The sequence below is a fragment of the Chenopodium album genome, chromosome 3, assembly GCF_948465745.1.
Source record: "Chenopodium album chromosome 3, dcCheAlbu1.1, whole genome shotgun sequence".
NCBI classification, from domain to species: domain Eukaryota; kingdom Viridiplantae; phylum Streptophyta; class Magnoliopsida; order Caryophyllales; family Amaranthaceae; genus Chenopodium; species Chenopodium album.
The window spans coordinates 74,564,658-74,585,768 of NC_137836.1; the positions used below are offsets into that span (position 1 = coordinate 74,564,658).

General features: G+C 33.4%; 1 protein-coding gene and 1 long non-coding RNA gene across 2 annotated transcripts; both read left to right on the plus strand.

The window, feature by feature from the left end:
* The first annotated feature begins 1,187 nt into the window (after window positions 1–1,187).
* LOC145616828 (uncharacterized) lies at window positions 1,188–2,310 on the plus strand. Its single transcript, XR_014107678.1, has 3 exons — window positions 1,188–1,479; window positions 1,781–2,161; window positions 2,239–2,310. It is a non-coding gene; the product is annotated as an uncharacterized LOC145616828 (long non-coding RNA).
* A 13,526-nt stretch (window positions 2,311–15,836) lies between these two features.
* On the plus strand, window positions 15,837–21,072 carry LOC145616835 (putative LRR receptor-like serine/threonine-protein kinase At5g48740). Its single transcript, XM_081671561.1, has 16 exons — window positions 15,837–16,049; window positions 16,273–16,813; window positions 16,894–17,345; window positions 17,427–17,544; window positions 17,628–17,696; window positions 17,779–17,847; window positions 17,930–17,998; window positions 18,087–18,158; window positions 18,259–18,327; window positions 18,411–18,643; window positions 18,750–18,955; window positions 19,071–19,197; window positions 19,290–19,358; window positions 19,459–19,648; window positions 19,741–19,876; window positions 20,482–21,072. The coding sequence occupies exons 1-16, from the start codon at window positions 15,965–15,967 to the stop codon at window positions 20,698–20,700; spliced, it is 2,724 nt and encodes a 907-aa protein (XP_081527687.1). The 5' UTR covers window positions 15,837–15,964; the 3' UTR covers window positions 20,701–21,072.
* The last annotated feature ends 39 nt before the right edge of the window (window positions 21,073–21,111 follow it).

Here is a 21,111-nt window from a genome sequence, read left to right on the forward strand (position 1 = left end):
AAATTATATAAATGTGTAAAAATAGTGTGGATATGTATTATTATGCTTTCTGTATCGATTTTATATGGGAATACCATGGCGATTGTAAAAATGATACGACATCCTTAATTATTTCACAAACATACTTGCATATTGTAGCGATTGAACAATCGCTACGAAATAATCGCTACGAAAAGTGATTTTTCTTGTAGTGGGAGGTGGTCGATTTAGCTTAGGGTGAAGGATAGGGGACAAGAGTTGTTTCCGGAAAGATGTTGGCGGATAGGGGTGGTTTTAGGGGAGGAGAAAGGGTGTCATGGGTTAGGGATTTGGGGAGGGGGTGTCGAGGGTGGGGGTTGGCCGCCTCGCTGGAAGATAGGGACCACCAACATCGGTTCCAGATTGGGTTGGGGGACCATCGGTGCCGGCGGCCTCTGGCAAGGGCCGAGGTTGGTTTAGTAGGGGAGGGGGTGGCTGGGGGGGGGGGTTAATTTCTTTTTTTTTGTTTTTTTATATTAATTAAAAGAGAACCAATTGCAGCATTCCACGTGGCATAGTTAACCTTAATGACTAACGGAATTAACCGCCAATAGTCATTAAGGGCATATGGTGACATTTTTGTGAAACTCAATCAAGTGTATACGGTGTATTTAAAAAGTTTCATGGGTATATGGTGAATAAAAAAATAACTCAGGGACATTTGGTGAAATTTCTGTTAATAAAATTCATCATATCCATCCATTTAGTTGACTTTAAAATATGGTTACGAGTATTAAAAAAAATAATAATAAAAAAAAATTAATTTTTTTAATACCAGAAATTTTGGTCGAGATGAAATTTCTAATTTATCTTACTTGATGTTTTCAATTTTTCCATCTTCGATATCATAGGTTTCTTGAAAATTATAGACAAATTTTACATTTTTTTTTATTTTTTACTTTTTTATCATCTTCTTCTTTTTTTCCCTCTCTTTTTCTGGTTTTCTTTAATGGATCTGAGGATGATTTATTTTTTTGATAAATTTGATGCAAAATTAAGGGCCTTGTGAAGCTGTAAAATATAAGGAAAATTTGTCAGGAATATTATGACCTTTACCCGGTCTTCCATAAATATTATGACCTTTTGTTTATCCCGGAATAAAATGACCTTTGACAAGGATCTTCTCTAAATAGGACATTTTACCTTTAACCGGTTGTGACTTGCTCTTTAGGTGGGTGGTCAACCCTTGACTTCTATTTCCCTCCAAATGAAGTCTACGTGGCATTAATTACCCAAACACCCATTAATTTCACTCTCTCTTTGCCTCTCCCAGTCTCTTTCATCCCTCTTTGAATTTTCCTATTAAGGCAATTCATGTAAACACGTTTTAACCACAAAATTGCTCAGGGTCATTAAATTGCGCATGCAATTGGAGTGTTCCGGAGATTATTGGAGCGATTGTTGGTGAGCAAAAGCAAAGTTGGTATTTAAAGAAGTTCGAGCCGAAATTATGGTACTGAGGTAAGTCTTTGTTACTTTAATTTGGGATTTGTTGGTGGGATTGTAGTGGGATTATGCTTAAGGACCAATTGAAGTGCGATATTGCTTAAAGATTGATTTTTTTTGTTAAATTTGTGTAGTTAGATGAAGTACTTGTTGTTATTGTTGTTTTTGTTTGTAATTTTAGCCTAAAATTTGAGTAATTTAGGGCTGATAGCTATGTTTTATGTTGATTTTAATAATTTGAATCATATTGATATAGTTGGTTGATGTGTGTTTTTGTTGGAAGTGAAAAGTGAAGTGTGTATTTGTATATGCTTAGGTAATTATGTCTGCGGTTTTTTGTACGGTTAGTATAAAAGTTTGGCATGGTGGTTCCTTCAAGCATGTTAACAATGGGGAAATGGTAGGGGTGGGAGGATGATCTTAGGAGGCCAAGGTGCAAGAGGTGTAACCCAAGCAGCTGCTAGAAAAGGTGTGTTTCTTAGCCAACCTATTGCATCAGGTCAAGGAACACAGAGAACAAGAGGGAGAGGAACTGGACGAGGCACTGGCAGAGGCAAGACTAAGGTATAAATCCTACTTATTTTAACCATGCATCTTGCTATTAATGAGTGTGGCCCTAACAATGTTGTTTTGTTCTTCACAGGTCCCAATAGGAGTTGAAGTGTTGTTTAGTTCAGATGGGACACCACTTTCACAGGTATAATTATGTGATTGCTTCACATATTTTCATTCTTTGCATATCAAACAGGTTTTAACTTTTTTTGTGTTTTGCAGGGGGCTAACACTAGAGGAGGGGATAGAAGAAAGGGAAGAGGTCGTGGAAGAGGATCACAGTCCACCCAATAACTGCAATCTGACCTTCACTTGTGCCTTTTGTTTATGAACTTTGTGAACAAAATCTAAGACCTTTATTTAGTTTAATGCCTTGCCAGCATTTTGTCTGTAATGAAGTACTAACCACTATGCTTATTTTGCATGAACAATTATCATTTTGTTTCACAAAGTACTGGTGGATGTACTAAACTGAAGTTGTTTTGCAATGCAATGTACACTTTATGCTGTTATGTTATGCTCGCAAAATTAATACTTAATTAGTAGAAACTGAAACCATTTTATTCAACTTAAGTGGTGATACAAAGTCAAACCTTTAACACAATACAACTTCTAGCTAATTTTTTGGTATTACAATAACAAAGTACATTATTGAACAGGGGAGAGAGAATTAGCAGAAGATTGCCTTCTTAAAGCCATATTTTTTTTAAAAATTTTTATGAACAGAGGAGAGAGAAACAAAGGGGCTAAATGAATAAGAATGGGAATCTTTTTACATGGCAAAAATTCCCAAAGGTCATTTACACGTTAGCCATTAACCTGCAAAACCCGGTTACCATGTAAAATGTCCTATTTAGAGAAGATCCTTGTCAAAGGTCATTTTATTCCGGGATAAACAAAAGGTCATAATATTTATGGAAGACCGGGTAAAGGTCATAATATTCCTGACAAATTTTCCAAAATATAATGCGGTAATTAGGTTTATATTGTTGATAAACTATAATCAAATGTTGATTTTTAATTGAGCTGGGAGAATCATTTGAACTAAAAAATTTCAAGAATATGCATCAATGGCAAATTTCATAATTTTCGCTTCAGTTTTTTTTACTTGTAATCAAGATACTTTTTTAAAAAAAAAAAAAAAATTAAAGTCAATTAATGAATGGACAAGATTGAACATTAAAAATATATAAAGGGTCAAGATTAAAATTAATTACAATAGCTACAATTTTATTGTAGCCATTGAATAGTCTTCCAAAAAAACATGGTTAAAATTGATTCATGGACAACGTAAAAGTTGAAAATTTTGTTAGAAAAAACCATATATTACAACTATTTTGTTGAAAAAAAACCTAATAAATTTTTTTTGGAAAGGAGAAACCAGATTGTAAAATATTTTTGTTGAAGACAACATGAGATCTCTAATCACTCTATTAACCACTAATTTTCCCTTAATTCTTCTAATTAATCATAACTTTCAATAACTATTTAATAATTAAGTTGATTTATAAATAAAAACAAAAAACAACAAAAATCACCCTTACCACCACCAGTCAACCACTCTCTCCTTCTCTCTCTCGCATGGAAGCAACCCCCTCCCGGCCTCAACCATCCCCAGCCGCCGCCTGGAACCCCTCACCCTCGCCGAACCGACCCCCTCCCTTTCGTCCCGGCCCCTTTAATTACAATTTTGTTTATGAAATTTTACTACTATATATACGTACATATTATCACAAATTGATTTATAGAGTATAGCATAGTTATAAAATAAATGTTGTGTTTAACAAATGAATTTTTAGATTTAAAGGTGATATATTATTTGTAATTTTGTGTATGTTTGTACTTTTGCTAATAATTTTAGTGGAGATTTTAGTTTGTTGTTCAATCGATTGATTTTTGATGTTTATTAAAAATACATTTATAAATAAGCATGACCACTAGACCTGATCAAGCCCCGCCTAAAAAATTCTCGAGTTCGGACAGACTAAAAAAATCCATTTTTTTAGAGAAATTGTTGCTTTCCCTATTAATATAGATTATGACACTATAATTTTTATATTATTGATTTGTAAGTTTTATCAAATTTTATTTGTTGGATATAATTAATTTTCTTAAAAAAAATAGACTCACCGTGCATGCATGGCACGGGCCTTAAGCTAGTTCACTATAATAATATGCTTAAGATAAATTGTACTTATATTGCAGTATTGGATAATCTTTCCCTAAAATAAGTGTTTAAGAAAGGGAATTAGTTATTGTGAAATGGCAATGATCAAGTCAAATTGACACTCTAAAAGTTATACTCTGATCCGTATTACGGGTTGGTATTAGTTGGTCCAAGGTTGGAATCACGTTCGTTTTGACAAATGACGGTCATAATATAAATTTAATAATTTTATGTAATAATACTTCATACAGTAGCATCTTTTTCATGTTTATTTTAAAAATAAAATCATATCATATCTAAATCATAGAGTAATTATATTACGGAGTATTAAAATTAGTCCATCAATTCCATTTTTTATTATGTCTTATGCACATAATTTAATGATATGATGGTGAAAAAATAAATTAATTAATTCCCAATTTAAGTAATAAGTTAAAAAAATATTTTTTACAAGAAAAATGGGACATGTAAATTTATACAAAACATGCCCAAATAATTATTGGGCAAGTAAATTAGGATTACAAAAATACTTGTACAAGTTTTATTCTTAGGGTGCGTTTTATTCACCTGATTTTTATTTATCTAAATTGATCTTAAATTATTAGACCTTACTAAGGTTTATTTTAGTTGTAATTTGAACTTGGACAACCCTTATCAAAACTTATTTTCCATGAACTGAACTTATTTGAATTTATCTGAACTTATTAGACCTGAAATAAGTAAAAATAAAGTGAACAAAATAAACCCTAATATAATATAATTAAGTACATCACTTTCAAAGTGAGGTAATTAAGAATAACAAAAGGCGTAAATCGCTTAGATCGAGTCTTTGTCTCGGACATATTTTCTCCATTCTTAAGGTTATGGAGAACATTCACCAGAAATGTGCATCACGTAGAGAGGAAATGAGGGATAGCAGAGAAGATGGATATGATGTCCAAATCAACCTAGACGTGCATAACTTGATGAGAAGATCAAATTAAAGTTAAAATATATTACAATATCAATTATATTAAGAGGATTAGCACTTTAGAAAATAAATAATAGTACAAGGTAGTTCATACTATAAAAAATTTAGCCAGCTATTAATTAGTGTTATTAGGAGTATTATAATTTAAGTTATAAGGACGGAAAATGTGATTATAAATAGAGATAATCTCATATTCACAAACAATTAATTACATAATTAAGTTCTTAAAGCTAGTTTAGATAGATGATGGCGAGCAACAATAGTCTTGCTTTATTCTTTGTGCTCTTTCTTATCCTGAATGTTGTTGCTGACGCTCAAAAGTCTCAAATTGGTACGTAATGTTTCTAATAAAACTTGATATACCATTTAATATTTCTATTCTTGTATATTATTTAATACGTACAATATACTTTTCGCTGCGCTATTATACCAAGTAGTTTTTGGTGTATCTGGTATGTGTATGAAATTCACTGTATAGTATGACCTTGATCAGGTTTATGGTTGAGGTTGACTTATATTAGGTGTGGTTTTTGAGGGTGGTAATTGATAGAGTATACAACATATTTTCGGGCCTCAACCATTAGTTTAACCTTTTGGTTGAGATAGTCCACTAACATGGTATCGAAGCCACCGTAACATGGAGGTTATGGGTTCGAATCTCATTTACCCCTCCTTGAAAGTGAAATTAATTCACGTCGTCGGGTATGGGAAGACCTGTGCTGCACCCACATTTCAAGTCCAAAGGGACCAAATTAAAGGAGAGAGCAAGATATATATAAAATCAATGATTATTGTAAAATATTTTCAAAAACGCTAGGAGAAATAAATGTTTTTATTACATAAAAAACAAAACAAAAAACAAAAAAAACAAAAAGGCCCGGAGAAATAAAGGTTATCCGATCATAAAAAATAAGTTCGGATAAGTAAATAAATATGAAAAGTTATGTAAACATAACAAAAAAAAAAAAAAAAAAACCCCACACATTGCATGCAACACACTCTCTCACACAATACATAATATTTTTTGTTAATCCAGTATTGCCTTACTAGTTAAAGTCTCGTGCAATGCACGGATTTTAATAAATTACATAGTGAATTACAACATTAATATAACAATTATATACTAAAATAATAGAAAATTAATTACTGTAAAATATATACATATAAAAATATTTCGTTTGAGTGCGTATAGAAAAATATTATCGTCAAAATGGAAAGTAAATATTATTATAAGCTATAAATATTTTTCATGAAAAAAAGGAAAGATAAAAGTGGAGGGAAAATTTTTAACCAGTGAATGTGTCATCACTGGTTTCGCTTTTAGTATTAAGTTATTGATAAGTTATGCACGTCAAATATTAGAAGTCAATTGGTTTTATATATATATATATATATATATATATATATATATATATATATATATATATATATATATATATATATATATATATATATATATATATATATATATATATATATAGCCAATTGACCATATTGGTATATAAGTTAACACCCTTATGACATATTGGTATAAAAATTAACATGTGGCGATTTATTGGTATATAAATTAACAAATTGTGACATTTACCCCTATTTTTTCTTCAGATGAAAGAGCAATCTGTCATAAGGGTGTTAACTTTTATACCAATATGGTCAATTGGCTATATATATATTTGTCAAGTTTATCTTGTTAGGAATTGTTTTGATCCCTCGTAATTTGGATTGATCCATGCACGTGTTTGATAAAATTATTTGGTGATTAATAGAGGCCAAAATCTGCACCAAGGACAGCAGTAAACTGACCGGCAATTGCAAAAGCAAAGAAGATTGTAAGACGGCCTGCTTGGAAGAGAAAAACATTGAGGTGCTCACTGGAACTTGTATACAAAATTTCGAGACCATCACTGTTAAGGGCGATTGCCGTACTGTATACAATATTGATTCTAAAGCACAAAAATTTGAAGCGCAAGAGGTTTGTGATCCAGATACAACCACAAAGCTAGATCTTTATACTAAAAGATGTGTTTGCTCTTTTACCTGCTGGAAAACTTCGACTTGATCTGATATGATCTGATATGAACCCACTAGTTGCGCGCCCTTGCAATGGCTACAATTGTGCTATCATTATTTGTTTATGACCATTTATTTTATCATTGTTGTTTTTTACTTTAATTTGTTGGATTATGTTTTATATTTGAAATAAGCCTTTGATTTTGTTGTTGTGTTGCTGAGGTTGTCATTGTCGTTTGGTGCAATTGTTGTATGAAATGCTTTAATTTTATGTAATGTATGTTATGATTTTGAATAATTGATGTTATAATTTTGATTATTGATTCAGTGTAAATAAATGTATGTGTAATATCAACAACCCTTCATCATGTCGTTCGACATTGTATGTAGAATCCACTTTGTGTTAATTAATTATACATTATATTGTTTATTTATTGATAACATTATTTAATATATATATATATTGGAAAAAAAAAATGGTTAAAATTGATTCATAGACAACACAAAAGTTAAATGCTAGTGATTATTAAGATTGAAGGAAATAAAATTTTATTTAGAGCATAAATTTTATGTTAGCATCGAATAAAAAAACAAATAATAAATAAATAAATTTTATATATTAGCTTAATGGTTTGATAGTTTCAGATACATTAGGGAGTTAGGGAGTTGTGAAGTTGCACATAAAATTTAATCTTCTCTATACTAACGATAGGGGCAAGGAGTAGATGAGTCAATCTCACCTTAAAGAATGTAAGATTTCACCACTAGTAAATTTTTCCGATTTTTTCATCATTTACCCCTGAGTATTTTTACTTATTCACCATATGCCCCTAGACTATTTCAAATACACCATATACCCATAAGTTATATAAAAAATGTATCAGATATCCTTAGTGATCTGATTAACAAATGTTAGCTTTATTTGTCTTTACTCTTTAAGGTTAATTATGCCCATAACCACTCCAGATTCATTCCTTCCCCTACCCACGAAACTACCCTAAATCTCCTCTTTTTCACCTACAAAATCAATCATATCGACATGATCCTAGGATATGATGTGGTTTAATTTCACTAGTTGGGGGTGGTTTTGATGGTAAGGGAAAAGATCTGAGGTGATTTAGTGACATAATTAAAACTCCATTCATCTTGTAGTCATAAGAAGTTAGTATTCATAAGATAATATAAGCAGTTTTGAATACTTAAATACTACCTCCATTTTTTTTAAATAACTTCGTAGTAGTAAATTATTTAAAACAATTATCGTGATATGAAATCATGGTCTGAACCTCTCAAACTTCCTTCACCACTTAACTTTTTTATTAATGCAAATTAAGATGAATCTAACAAAATCGAGTAAAAATGTGTTTAAAATGTTACTACGAGTAAAAATAACTGAGAAAGTATTATGGAGCGATTACAAGGCTTTATCTAATATTATTGTAATTACATGGCTTTATCTAACAAGATTATTCATTCATCTTGTTACACTGTATTAAAAAAAATAAAAATTTTGTGGAAAAAATTTATCCTCACATTAAATTAGATCTACAAGATATTTTTCTGATGAAATAATTAAATTTCCTCCGCCAGCTAGAAAATGTGTGAATTAAGTAATTACATAGCTTCCACAATTTGAGTGCAATTGAGTGTTTAAGCTACTGTACTGAGTTATTGTCTTATGCAAGATCTTCACCTAAGCTTGCCACGATTAGGTCAAGGCTTTAATGAATTAATCACGTATGCAACTACAACATTTTTTTTTTTTGGTGTTTAGAGAGTCACAAGGGCAGAGGTGAGAATCGATCCCAAGATCTCTTGAAACCGGGAAAGAAGCTGTAACCATTTGAGCTATATAAAAAAAAAAAAATCCTATAAAAAAAATACTCGTACACAAATGGAAAATAAAGATCTTAAAATGCTCACTGATTGTTTTGATACGAGAATGAAGTTGTATACGAGTATAAATTTATATGATAAATAACAATGTTTACCCCGAACTTAGAAATGTTACTTCAACCAAAAAAAAATTTTTAAAAAAAAAAAAAAAAAAAAACTATATTTAATTTCCTTACAAAATTTCAATGCCATTTATGGTATTGATTTAATTTACTATTTAGTCTCTAAAAAAAAAGATTTAAAAAATTTATCTCTAATGAAATTCTCATTTCCTCTTAATTTTTACATCCTCCATTTTCTTTTAGATGCAACACACCCTTTAGCGCGGTAATTAAAAAAGGTGGGGTTTACATATGATATAATAAACTTTAAAATAGGATGAGTGGTTGTTAGGAGTGTAATTTAGTGGGTCACGTGCTTTAAATAAGGGATATAGTATAGTTTTTCCCTACAGTAACTTTCTTTTTATAGTATGTTGCAAGTATTGTGACATTTCCTTTTTAGGGAAGTGTTGCAAGTAAAAGAAAACGGAGGAAGTATTTTTTTTCTATTTCATTTTTAATTAAAAACATATTCAAACCCCCAGGAATTAGATATTTATAGACGAAATGAGTATGTATCATTCTTTATTAGTCAAGACCTTAATCTTAATCTTAATCATATCATATATATATATACACGTTGCATATGCATGATTTCGGTCATAAATCCTTGATCCACTTTAGTAGTTTTATTTAGAGCATCTCCAATGATTCAACTATAAGGATTTGTTTGCAATTTTAGTAAAGTTCCTAGCTACATGCTTACTATTGGAGAACAAAAAATTGAGCAACATGTAAGTAACTGTAGCCCAACCAAGCTACATGCTTGATTGAAAAAGAGACTAGTAAACTCCACTCATATTATAACATGTGTATAATTATCTATTTATTTTTTAAAATTTTATTTTTTGCAAACTACAATGTGTTGTGACTTACCATTGAAACAATTTGTTGCTTAAAAGTGTTGTAGTTTAGAAATTGATGTGGAATAGCAAGCTACAAAGCATTGTAGCTTGCCATTGGAGATGCTGGTCATGAGTCACTCATTCTAAAGATATGCTTACAATAAAAAAGAGTTATGTTGCATGATCTTTTCCTAGAATAGTGGAGTAATTGTTTAGGGAATTGAAGGGGACGAAATAGTTATTGTGATTTTGTGAAATGGCAATATGAGGCAGGGGCGGAGGCGGAGCCATAGGAGAGGGGCTGGTGGAGGCATGACCCATCTTAACAGCCCAATTATAGTCTAATAGACCAATACTACTCTCAGAACTGACAATTGTGTCATGTCTTGTCGTGTTTTGTTCGTCTTTGTGTACGAAATTAAACTGGTTGGGAAATCTCAACTTTAAATAGGTCCGTTTAAGAAATGTATTGTGTCATTTATGGTGCCATAAGGAGTTTCTTATCTTCTAGTCAAAATACCAATTACCAAGTCGCTACTATGAATCCATATGACACCATGTAACAATACATGCCAATATAATGTTGTAGAGAGTATTGTGACCATGACCAGAAGATCAAGAAGCAATATTTATGGTTCATGATTTTCGAACTAACCAACCTCAAATATTGGTCCTAAACCATGAAGCATCATTAATAATCTGGTCACAATACTCTATACAACATTTCATTTGCATTGATTAAATTTTATTAGTTACGACTCTTACGAGTAGCATTGATAAGTGTTGTTTACTCATTTCATGTTATTTTATGTATGTGAACTTATTCGAATTTATTACAGTTTATCAAAACTTATATTAGTTGTAAATAAATTTGGGTAACCCTTATTAACTTCAATCAGAACTTATATATTCTTAATTTATCTTTTTTTAACCCTTTTTAAATAAAAAAAAACACTAAACTTATTTTATCTAAACTTACTCCGTATAATGTTAAGTTCTGTATTTTTAATATCAAGTAAAAATTGAAAAGAATAATCCCACCTTTCACCCATCTGCTCAAAATAATCCCACCTCGTCGAATTCCAGAAATAATCCCACCTTGTAACCCCATCTTCCCAAAATGAACCTTTTACCGGTTTGTAAAATTAGTAACCTGTTGTAGAAGGTGACTTGACACTTGTCACCTTCTAATTGGTCCTAACTTTAAATAATTAAAAAAAAACAAAACAATTAAAAAAAAAAAAATTAAATCTCCCAACCCACGACCACCATTACAACCCCTGCCACCACCCCTTTATCGCCACCATCACAACCTCCTGCCACCACCCCTTTATCACCACCATTACAACCCATGCCACCGCCTCTTACCACCATCACAACCTGAAATCCCCACCTAACCCTGAACCCGAAGCCCCACCAACCCTGAACCCGAAGCCCCACCTAACTGGGAGGAAATGGAAGTCGGTCGGCCTCTAGATCGATAGCGAAACAGCCACCTCCCCACCAACCCACGAAAACCTGGCCACCTCCACCCCCGATTTAGGCTGATTTGTGGGTTGAGTTGCAAATTCTAGAGCTATTTTTGTTCAAATTGGAGGCTATTTAGGCTGATGCGATGTCGGTTCTCGTGATTGTTGGCGTGAAACACCTATACGGCATGAAATTGGCGTGAAATTACTAAACGACGTCTGAGGACTGAGGTAGTGGGTGTTATACGGCGGAGAGGCATAGGGTTTGTGGCTGTTTGGGAGCTGGTGGCGAACAGATTGGTGGTGCAACGCCGCTGGTTGCCGTGGTTGGTTGTTGCGAGGTTAGGGATGGTGGAAGTCAGGTGGTGGTGAAAGGGGGTAGGGATGGGAATAGGTTGGAATTTAAAATTTTTGGGAGGAGGTCGGGTGGTGGTGTGGAGGTGGTTATGGTGGTTGACATGGATGCAGCTATGAAGGGGGTGAGGTGAGGTGAGAGAAGAGAGATTAGAGAAAAATAAAAATAAAAAAATATATAATCTAACCTGTTTTACAGGTTGAAGGTAAAAAGGTTCATTTTGGGAAGATGGGGTTACAAGGTGGGATTATTTCTGGAATTCGACGAGGTGGGATTATTTTGAGCAGATGGGTGAAAGGTGGGATTATTCTTTTCAATTTTTCCTAATATCAAAAAGTCCTAATTTCACAATGATGGGGCCGATTGATGGCCGGATTATCCAATTGTCTGTGGACAAAATCTCTTTCTTCCTTTCACCTTGCTTATATTACTAGAGGCGGGCTACAAATGCTAATTAACACTGAAAGTGGTTCGATGCAATTTTGTTAAACTGAGCCTTAAAATCATTTTGTTGAAGAAAATTTGTTATTAAATAATTCAAAAAACCAAGGCCTTTTATAGTAGCTTCACTTATGGACCCTGTGCGATCGACCACCATGCACACGATGAAAACCACCCCTCTGTATTACATTAACTCCTTCCATCCCATTTAGGGATATTCGCGGTCCTATAAGGTACAACTTGTGATATAAATTCAACGTGGAAGAGCATATACAGCTTGATCTGAACAAATGAAGACACTACTACAAACTCTTCACTCATGATCATGCCAAGTATCATTGATAGAAGTATTATGTACGTTACACAAACCGCGAATTTGATTATAAACAGGGCCGGCTAAGGGCCTGTGCAAACAGACCCTTAGCACAGGGCCCCAAAATATTGAGGGCCCAATTTGTATAGAGCCCAATGTTGTTAAAAAAAAAAAAAAAGAAAAGTGTCTGACTTTGAACGCTTAATCGTCAACATCCCATCTTTCTCCCATTCATTTACTCCAGTACAACGCTTACTTCCGTAAAATTCTCTTAATTACCTTAAATTGTTTTAAAACCTTCCATCTTCCTTCATTCAATTATAATTATTCATTAATTTTCTTATTTAACCCAAATTTTCCAATTAAATTTTTCCTTTCTCAATCAATTACAAAGATTTTCTTGCTTCTAATGGAAGAATTAATTTCGTGTCTCCCATAGTTAGATCTCTTAACTGTCGTTATTTTGACGGCAAATTTTTTTTTTATGGTAATGAATTTCCTATCTGTAGTTTTGCTATAAGCTTATTATTGCCATTTTACCATTTTAAGATAGAAAGTCAAAGAAATGTTTGATTAATTATGAATTTGTGAGTTGCCGAGTTGCAGACTTGTAGCAAACAAGTAGTCTCTATAGTAGATTAGTTGTTGCGGCAAACCTTGGTTCAATCCCCTTTGCATATACTGTTGATTATTTTTGGGCTTTGTTTAAAACTTTAAAATGGTGGATTTTTTTTTTTGGTTAAATAAATGGTGTATATTGAATATGGAAATACTGTAAAAGTAATACTTGTATCTGATAGAGTGATACAGAATAACAGAGTGATTTTTTTTAAAAAAAATTTTTATACTTTTTACTAGGGCCCAATTTCTAGGGTTTGAACAGGGCCCCTAAAATGATTAGGACGGCCCTGATTATAAATAGAGAGAGTAAGTCTCAAAGAGAAAATATTCACAAACAATTAATTACCTAAGTAGTTGATCAGCAACAAGCTAAGATTTATAATTACTAAGTATTCTAATTATAAGATCATGGGGAACAACAGTTACCTTGCTATATTTTGTGCTCTCTTTCTTATACTAAATACTGTTGCTGAGGCTCAGCAGCCTCAAGTAGGTACGTTATGTTTCTACTAAGATTGTTGATTAATATTCACTAATAATATACTCTAGCAGACGACTATGTTAGAATTTTTATTACTCGTATGTGTATATATATACTAATACGTACATTTGTTTCTTAGAATATGTATGTAGACATATAGCTTTTGACAAGATCGACGGGATATATATATAGTGTAATTGTTGATTACCACGTGCTTTAATTTGTTTATGATGTACTCCTTTTGTCCTTTAAATGTTACTATACCATAGTTTCCTTTTAGACGGACCTTTAAAAATGGTTCCACTTATACATTTGTTAGTAAGGATCCCATTAGTTCATTGTAGCTCTCTGATTGATTTAAAGAAATGAGATGGAGTAATCTGTAAAGGGCAAAAAAAGAGGAAATATATTTCAAGGTTAATAATAGAATTAGATTAAAAATTGTTCAAATGAGTAGAATTTCACTAAACAATTTTAAATGAAAAGGTTTAATTTGCATGAAGTTGTTTTATTCATGCTTCTTTTGTATTGTTTCATTAGTTTTCTTCATTTACTTATTCACCGTTAGATCTTGTTAATAAAAATGTTTTCACGTGAGAACACTTGTTAGATTCATTTCAATGCAAACTATACATTATTTTCAACTAATCAAGTAGTGTTAATATTTATTGTTAATTTGTAACACTTATTATCTAATTCCTTAGATCCGCGAATTTGCCACAAGAACAAAACCATGCTAACCGCTGATTGCAAAAGCAAAGCAGCTTGTAACACCGCCTGCTTGGGAGAGGACAACACTGATGCGTTCACTGGTACTTGTATACAAGAATTCACGACCGCGATTGTTAAGGGTATTTGCAGGAGTCCTACAGTCATTGAGATCTTACAAGGACACCCTAGAGATCAAAAAATATGTGCACCAGATACAACCGTTAATAGTGCTCTTCCTACTAAAAGATGTGTTTGCTCTTCCGTCTGCTCAGCCTCAGCGTAGAAGGATAACAAATCTTTGTTTAATTTAAGACCATTTCGAGAATAAGACTTTGATTTTGTTGTTATGCATTTCATGTTTTGACTTTAAATGCATGATCGAATGTAATTTTAAATCAACAGCGTTATTATATGCTGCATCCACATTGTATTAATTTTCTTTACATACATCGAATACTTTATAATTTATCCGTTCTTTAACCATTGCAAAGTTTTGACTTTCTTGTGACTCAATTACTCCACTCTTTTAAAAGCCATCATGCCTAATCCATGAAACTTGTTTTAACTAATCTGGTTCTTGAAACCATCAACTCCGTGAAAATAATTTCTAAGCCATAAGCTCCTATTCTCCTAAAAGTCCTAACCATCCTAAGCTAGACCCACTTTCAGAAAACAGGCTCAAGTTGGGCTAGTGTTGAAAACATCAACCCAACCCAGCCCAATCCCATTAACAATACAAGTTGCTTGCATCCATCAACCCATTTCACTGGGTCCATACCCTCAACCTTTACCCACTAATTTTTGAGTTTGGATCTTGTCAAGTCGAGCGCGCACACACATTAAGAAAAATCTATTAATCTAATAAGATCTCACTTGATAATTTTTGTTTTATACATTAATTTTAATCAAATTAAACAAGCAGATTAGACTAGACCAAAAATATTAATATCATATTAGTATTAGAACAAACTGTAGAAAATTTAGAATAGTGACAAGTGCGCCCAAAAAAAAAAAAAAAAAAAAAAAAAGAAAAAGAAAAAAAAAAGTGTGTAATATATACACTGATCTGAAATTTGTAACAGGATTTCAATAATTCTTTCATTCAACACTTCATGTTCTTTTAAAAATATATACACAAAAATGATAACTTTTTACAATCATAAACTATGCATTAGAAGCAAAGCCAACAAAATACATATATACACTTATATTATATTGTATATTTGCTTCATATTATATAAAATAATTTTAATGATGCCATATAATCTATAAACTTCTGCAACAATCAAAATCATGATAATTAAAATTCTCCTTTTTTTAGCATTCATTTTTTTCTCACCTCTAAGCTTCTATCAATGCATGGCGCCAACCCCACTAACAAGCAACCCTTTTTACTCTCATCATCACTACATTGTCATTTCTTCACTCCACTACAACTACCACCACCATATCTTTCAATTCTTCACAAAATCTATCTCATTAATTTATTCCTCAAACTAATGTTCATCATTTTTGAATGAATTCTGCTAAGCTCTGTAGTCTCAAGCTCTAAGAACGCGACCGGTTGGATGATCATGGGGCTGCGGTTGGAGTTATGGGTTGTTCTGTTTATCTTCAATGGCATTTTGGATGTCATTTTATGTGATCAACAAGGTAATCTCTCCTCCTCATGACTGTTTTATTCACTTTTTTTTTTCCGCTTATTTTAGGAAAATAAGTTCAGATAAGGGTTAACGAAATTAAATAAGATAACTTCATAAAAGTTTAAAATAAGTTCTGATAAGTGAAAATCAGGTGAATAAAATATACTCGCGGACATTAAAATGAGAGTCATAGAGAAAGTTGTTTAAGCTGTCTACTGATGTATTGGTTTCAGGTTTTCTGAGCTTATCATGTGGAGGAAATACAACTTATGTTGATTCACTAAACATAACATGGATCTCTGATGATGAATACATCAACGTGGGTCGAACACTCACTACAAGTTATGCTGACAATACATCTTCAATGAATACTTCAGTCCGGTATTTCCCTGATGCAAGAGCGCGAAATTGTTATAAGCTCCCTGTGCAAAATATATCATCTTCAGTTCTTGTTAGAGCTAAATTTGTGTATCAGAATTATGACAAGCTTAAGAGAGCTCCAGCATTCACTCTTTCCCTAGGTAGAGCTATGACTGCTGCAATAAACCTCTCGAAAGCTGATCCATGGACCGAGGAATTTATATGGCCGGTTTCTAAGGATTATGTACCATTTTGTCTGTATCACATACCAAATGGTGGGAACCCTGTGATATCTTCACTTGAACTTCGGCCACTTCCTCAAGGAGCTTACAATAGCGGTTTGGTTGGTCCTCGAAAGAACATTCTAAGGAAGTGTTATCGGATAAACTGTGGTTATACCAATGGGTCTATTAGGTAAATATTTTTCTTTCTTAAGTATGTCTGTAAATGCTTGTAGTCTGTAACTCTTATTTATCGATTTCTGACACTAACAGGTACCCCTTGGATCGATATGATCGTGTATGGGATGCTGATGTAGACTTTTCCCCCTCTCATCTATCAGTTCCTCTTTATACCAAAGTTGGCCTCAATGTTCCCTCAATGAGTGAGGTACCGCCTTTGGCTGTTTTACAAACTGCCAGGCTGCTGGAGAGAAGAAACTTCTTGTCTTATGATCTGCCACTCGATGAGGTTGGAAACTACTATATAGTACTCTACTTTGCAGGGATTGTACCAGTTTACTCCAGGTTTAACATATTGGCTAATGGAGAAATTATTCAGTCAAATTACACTGTGAATAGCAGAAATTCCAGTGTTTACTATTTCACTATGAAACAAGTTAAAGGACTGAACATTACGTTCCAAAATATCAGCTTTTACCCTCTAGTTAATGCTATTGAAGTGTTTGAGATTGTCGATATACCTCCAGAAACTTCTTCAACCACAGGTAATGCTGCTATTCTTTTACTTCATTTACGATGATTTTTTAAAACTCTGAATTATTTTGTTTGTTTGGATGATTCTGCAGTTTCAGCTCTCGAGGTTATTCAGCAATACACAGGTCTAGATTTGGGATGGGAGGAAGATCCATGCTTTCCAAAACCATGGAATCATATAACTTGTGACGGAAATCTTGTCACATCTATGTATGTGAAGCCACAGATTGAATTGAAGCATAAAATATAAATTCTCTGTTCTAACTCTGGCTAACAGTCGGCATTTTGTGCAGAGAACTTTCTGGTATAAATTTAAGGTCAATCAGCCCTGCCTTTGGTGACTTACTTGATCTTAGAGCACTGTAAGATCTTTGAAACCAAGATACAAACATACAGCATTTTAGCCTTATTTCTTATGTTAAATTCTGTTTGCTAATGTTCCAGGGATTTACATAATACATCACTAGCAGGAAAGATACAAAATTTGGAGGGTTTGCTACACATCGAGCAACTGTAAGATCTTGTGATTTTAATGGAATTTCTTAGTTTCTTATATGGAAAATAGTTATCTTATTGCAATAATTTTTACTCGCAGGAATCTGAGTTTCAACGATCTCACTTCCTTTGGGACAGACCTGGAAAGCCTGGTGAATCTTCAACTTCTGTGAGTCATGTGTTAGTCCTAAACAATAGAAACTTACCGCCTCAGAACTGTACTCATCTAAAACTTGTAAACTGGTTTCTTTCTGTAGGGACTTGAAAAACAACAGCTTACAGGGAACAGTTCCAGACAAGCTAGGAGCTTTAAAGAAACTCCGTCTACTGTAAGAGGAAGATCATATCTTGCATACATTGTTGTAATATTTTCCCTAGAATTCCATCTTTGTGTGTATACTCTCTAAACCATAAGAGGCCATCTTTCAGGAACCTGGAAAACAATAAATTAAGTGGGCCTCTTCCGCACTCTTTGAAGAAAGAGAATTTGGTTCTCAGGTAGGATTTAATGATGCCTTAGTTCTCTAGCTCATTAGCTGGTTGAAAACAAACCGTTAACCTTAATTGTAATTATGGCTCAGGATATCAGGAAATTTGTGCCTGTCTTTCTCTACATCAGGATGTAACAGTTCAGGAGAAGCTCCAATTGAGGCACCTCAATTTACTGTAATTCCTGAAAGGAAGCACAGAGGCCATGCACATATAGCCATCATACTTGGTACAGTTATCGGAAGCATATGTTTGGTTATTTTGATTGGTTTGTTGGTGTTCTTTTATGTGAGAAAGAAAACGCCAATGTTGAATAACATATCAAGTAAGCACAACTCGATTCCGTATTTCAGTACTTCAGTAATAATTCTATTATGATTTATGAATATCATACTACACTCTAACACTGGGTATTCTACTGTAATGCTCAGAGGAAGAAGCTGAAATCAGAAATTGGAATGCAGCTAGAGTTTTTTCTTACAAAGAAATTAAAAAAGCAACACATAACTTTAAGGATGTAATTGGGCAAGGGAGTTTTGGATCTGTTTACCTTGGGAAGCTTCCTGATGGAAAGATGGTAGCTGTGAAAGTTCGATCTGATAAGACTCAACTTGGGGCTGATTCCTTTGTTAACGAGGTTCAATTTCTAATTTGAACGATCTGAATTCTTGAGTTCGTAGTTGCTAAATATACAGTATTCTAACTACTAATAGTAGAGTTGCTAATAAATGAGGTTTTGGATCTGTTTTTAGGTTCATCTACTATCACAAATTAGACATCAGAACTTGGTATCTTTGGAAGGGTTCTGTCACGAGTCAAAGCAGCAGATACTGGTTTATGAGTATTTGCCTGGTGGATCACTAGCTGACAGCCTATATGGTATGGCAGCAACATCAAAAAGCTTAATAAGGGTATGCAAAATTTGCTTTTTCATTGGTCTTTGAATTACTAACTCACTTGGCCATGATCAGGTTCAAACAGTAAGAAATTCACCCTGAATTGGGTTCGGAGACTTAAAATTGGCATTGATGCTGCTAAAGGTATATCATAGTTTATACTGTCATTTTGGAAGATGGAATAATACATTTCTTTTTATAATTTGAAAAAATTACACCAGTTCCCGGATCACAATATTTGTAGGTTTGCACTATCTGCACAATGGGAGCGAACCTAGAATAATACACAGGGATATCAAGTGCAGTAACATACTTCTCGATGAACAGATGAATGCTAAAGTTGCTGATTTTGGCCTGTCTAAGCAGTTATCAGAAGCAGAGGCAACCCATGTAACTACCACTGTAAAGGGAACTACTGGATATCTTGATCCTGAGTGAGTTTTGAACTTGTTCTTTCATAATATTAATTATTAATTATCGATTTTTAATATGTATTCACTAATTTGATCTTGTTTTCTCCATACAGATACTATTCTACCTTACAGTTAACTGAAAAAAGTGATATCTATAGTTTTGGAGTCGTTCTTTTGGAGCTCATTTGTGGTCGGGAACCATTTACCCGTGGATCTGGAAATCCAGACTCCTTCAACTTGGTTTTATGGGTACACTCTAACTACTGTATCTTATCTAGTTAGAAATTTTGTTGCTCCTTATACTAGACATCTATATGCTTGCTTTGTATCATAGTGAAGTTTCACTTCATATCCTTGCTGAGCTTCTAGTTAATATTCTGTCACTTCCATCAGCACCAACCCGACTCAAAATTAGCCTAAAACCAAAACAAAGTTCCTGCAAGTATTGAGGGATATAGCACAAGTATTTGAGGTGGTTTGAAGAGTTTTGAGTAGCTAAGGGTGAAACCTTATGGACCTAGTCAAGGCACCCAAAATGTTGAATGCTAGCCTGATTATCCTTGATTTCTTCTGTCAAGTTAATTATTACTTCAGAATGATTTAGCTATCAGCGCATAAGATATGAATGTTCTCCTATAATCAAAGAAGTAGGAAATTTATACAGCAATGCAACTCCAGGGATTCAGCAGAAGTGAACAAAATTAAAGATTCAACACTTTTCGACCCCTAACCAAGTAATACTAAACCTGAGCCCTCTGACTGACCTAATTGACAATGCATCTTATCTCTGACATCTTACTGCCTAATGAGAGTAATGACTGAATCTAATGCACCTTGAATGCTGTTATGTACAGGCCAAACCATTTTTGCAAGCAGGAATGTTTGAGGTAGTGGATGATAATCTAGCACGAGACTATGACATGGAGAGTATGAGGAAGGCAGCTACTATCGCTTCAAGGTGTGTTGAAAGAGATGCGTCGATCAGGCCTACTATGGGTGAGGTACTACAGGAGCTTAAAGAAGCCTACAGCCTTCAGCTTGCATATCTCGCTTCAAATGGACAAGCTAATTAAGAGCCTGAGTTTATGATGCAGCAGAAAACTTCATGCATATTACTACATCAGTTTTGAACTTATTTTTGAGAGAGAAATTTAATAATTTATGGGGATGGATTGAACAGATGCATAATTATGTCCGACTCAAGGATATTGTAAGATAGTACATAATGTAAAAGAGCTTAAGAAGTATACCTTATTAGGATACAAGAAGAGATACATTTGCGTATAGTAATAAGTTTAAATACCCAATTTTGATTATTTATTCAAAAAATTGTCAAGAATGAAGAGACTTGGTTTCAGTATGAACACTGATGACACTTGCTACTTAGTTCTACCTTTCAACAGCCAAATTCTTCTATTTGACACCATTTTTTGAAGATTTTGAGCTATGCTTGGGGGGGGGGGGGGGGGGGGGGGGGGGCAAGG

What these genes read in the sequence shown, in the direction of transcription:
- LOC145616835 (XM_081671561.1), top strand. Translation starts at nt 15,965, where the DNA reads ATGATCATGGGGCTGCGGTTGGAGTTATGGGTTGTTCTGTTTATCTTC. An exon ending in TTACTTGATCTTAGAGCACT is followed by an intron (nt 17,697 to 17,778) that starts GTAAGATCTTTG and finishes CTAATGTTCCAG; the next exon opens with GGATTTACATAATACATCAC. An exon ending in CCTTCAACTTGGTTTTATGG is followed by an intron (nt 19,877 to 20,481) that starts GTACACTCTAAC and finishes TGTTATGTACAG; the next exon opens with GCCAAACCATTTTTGCAAGC.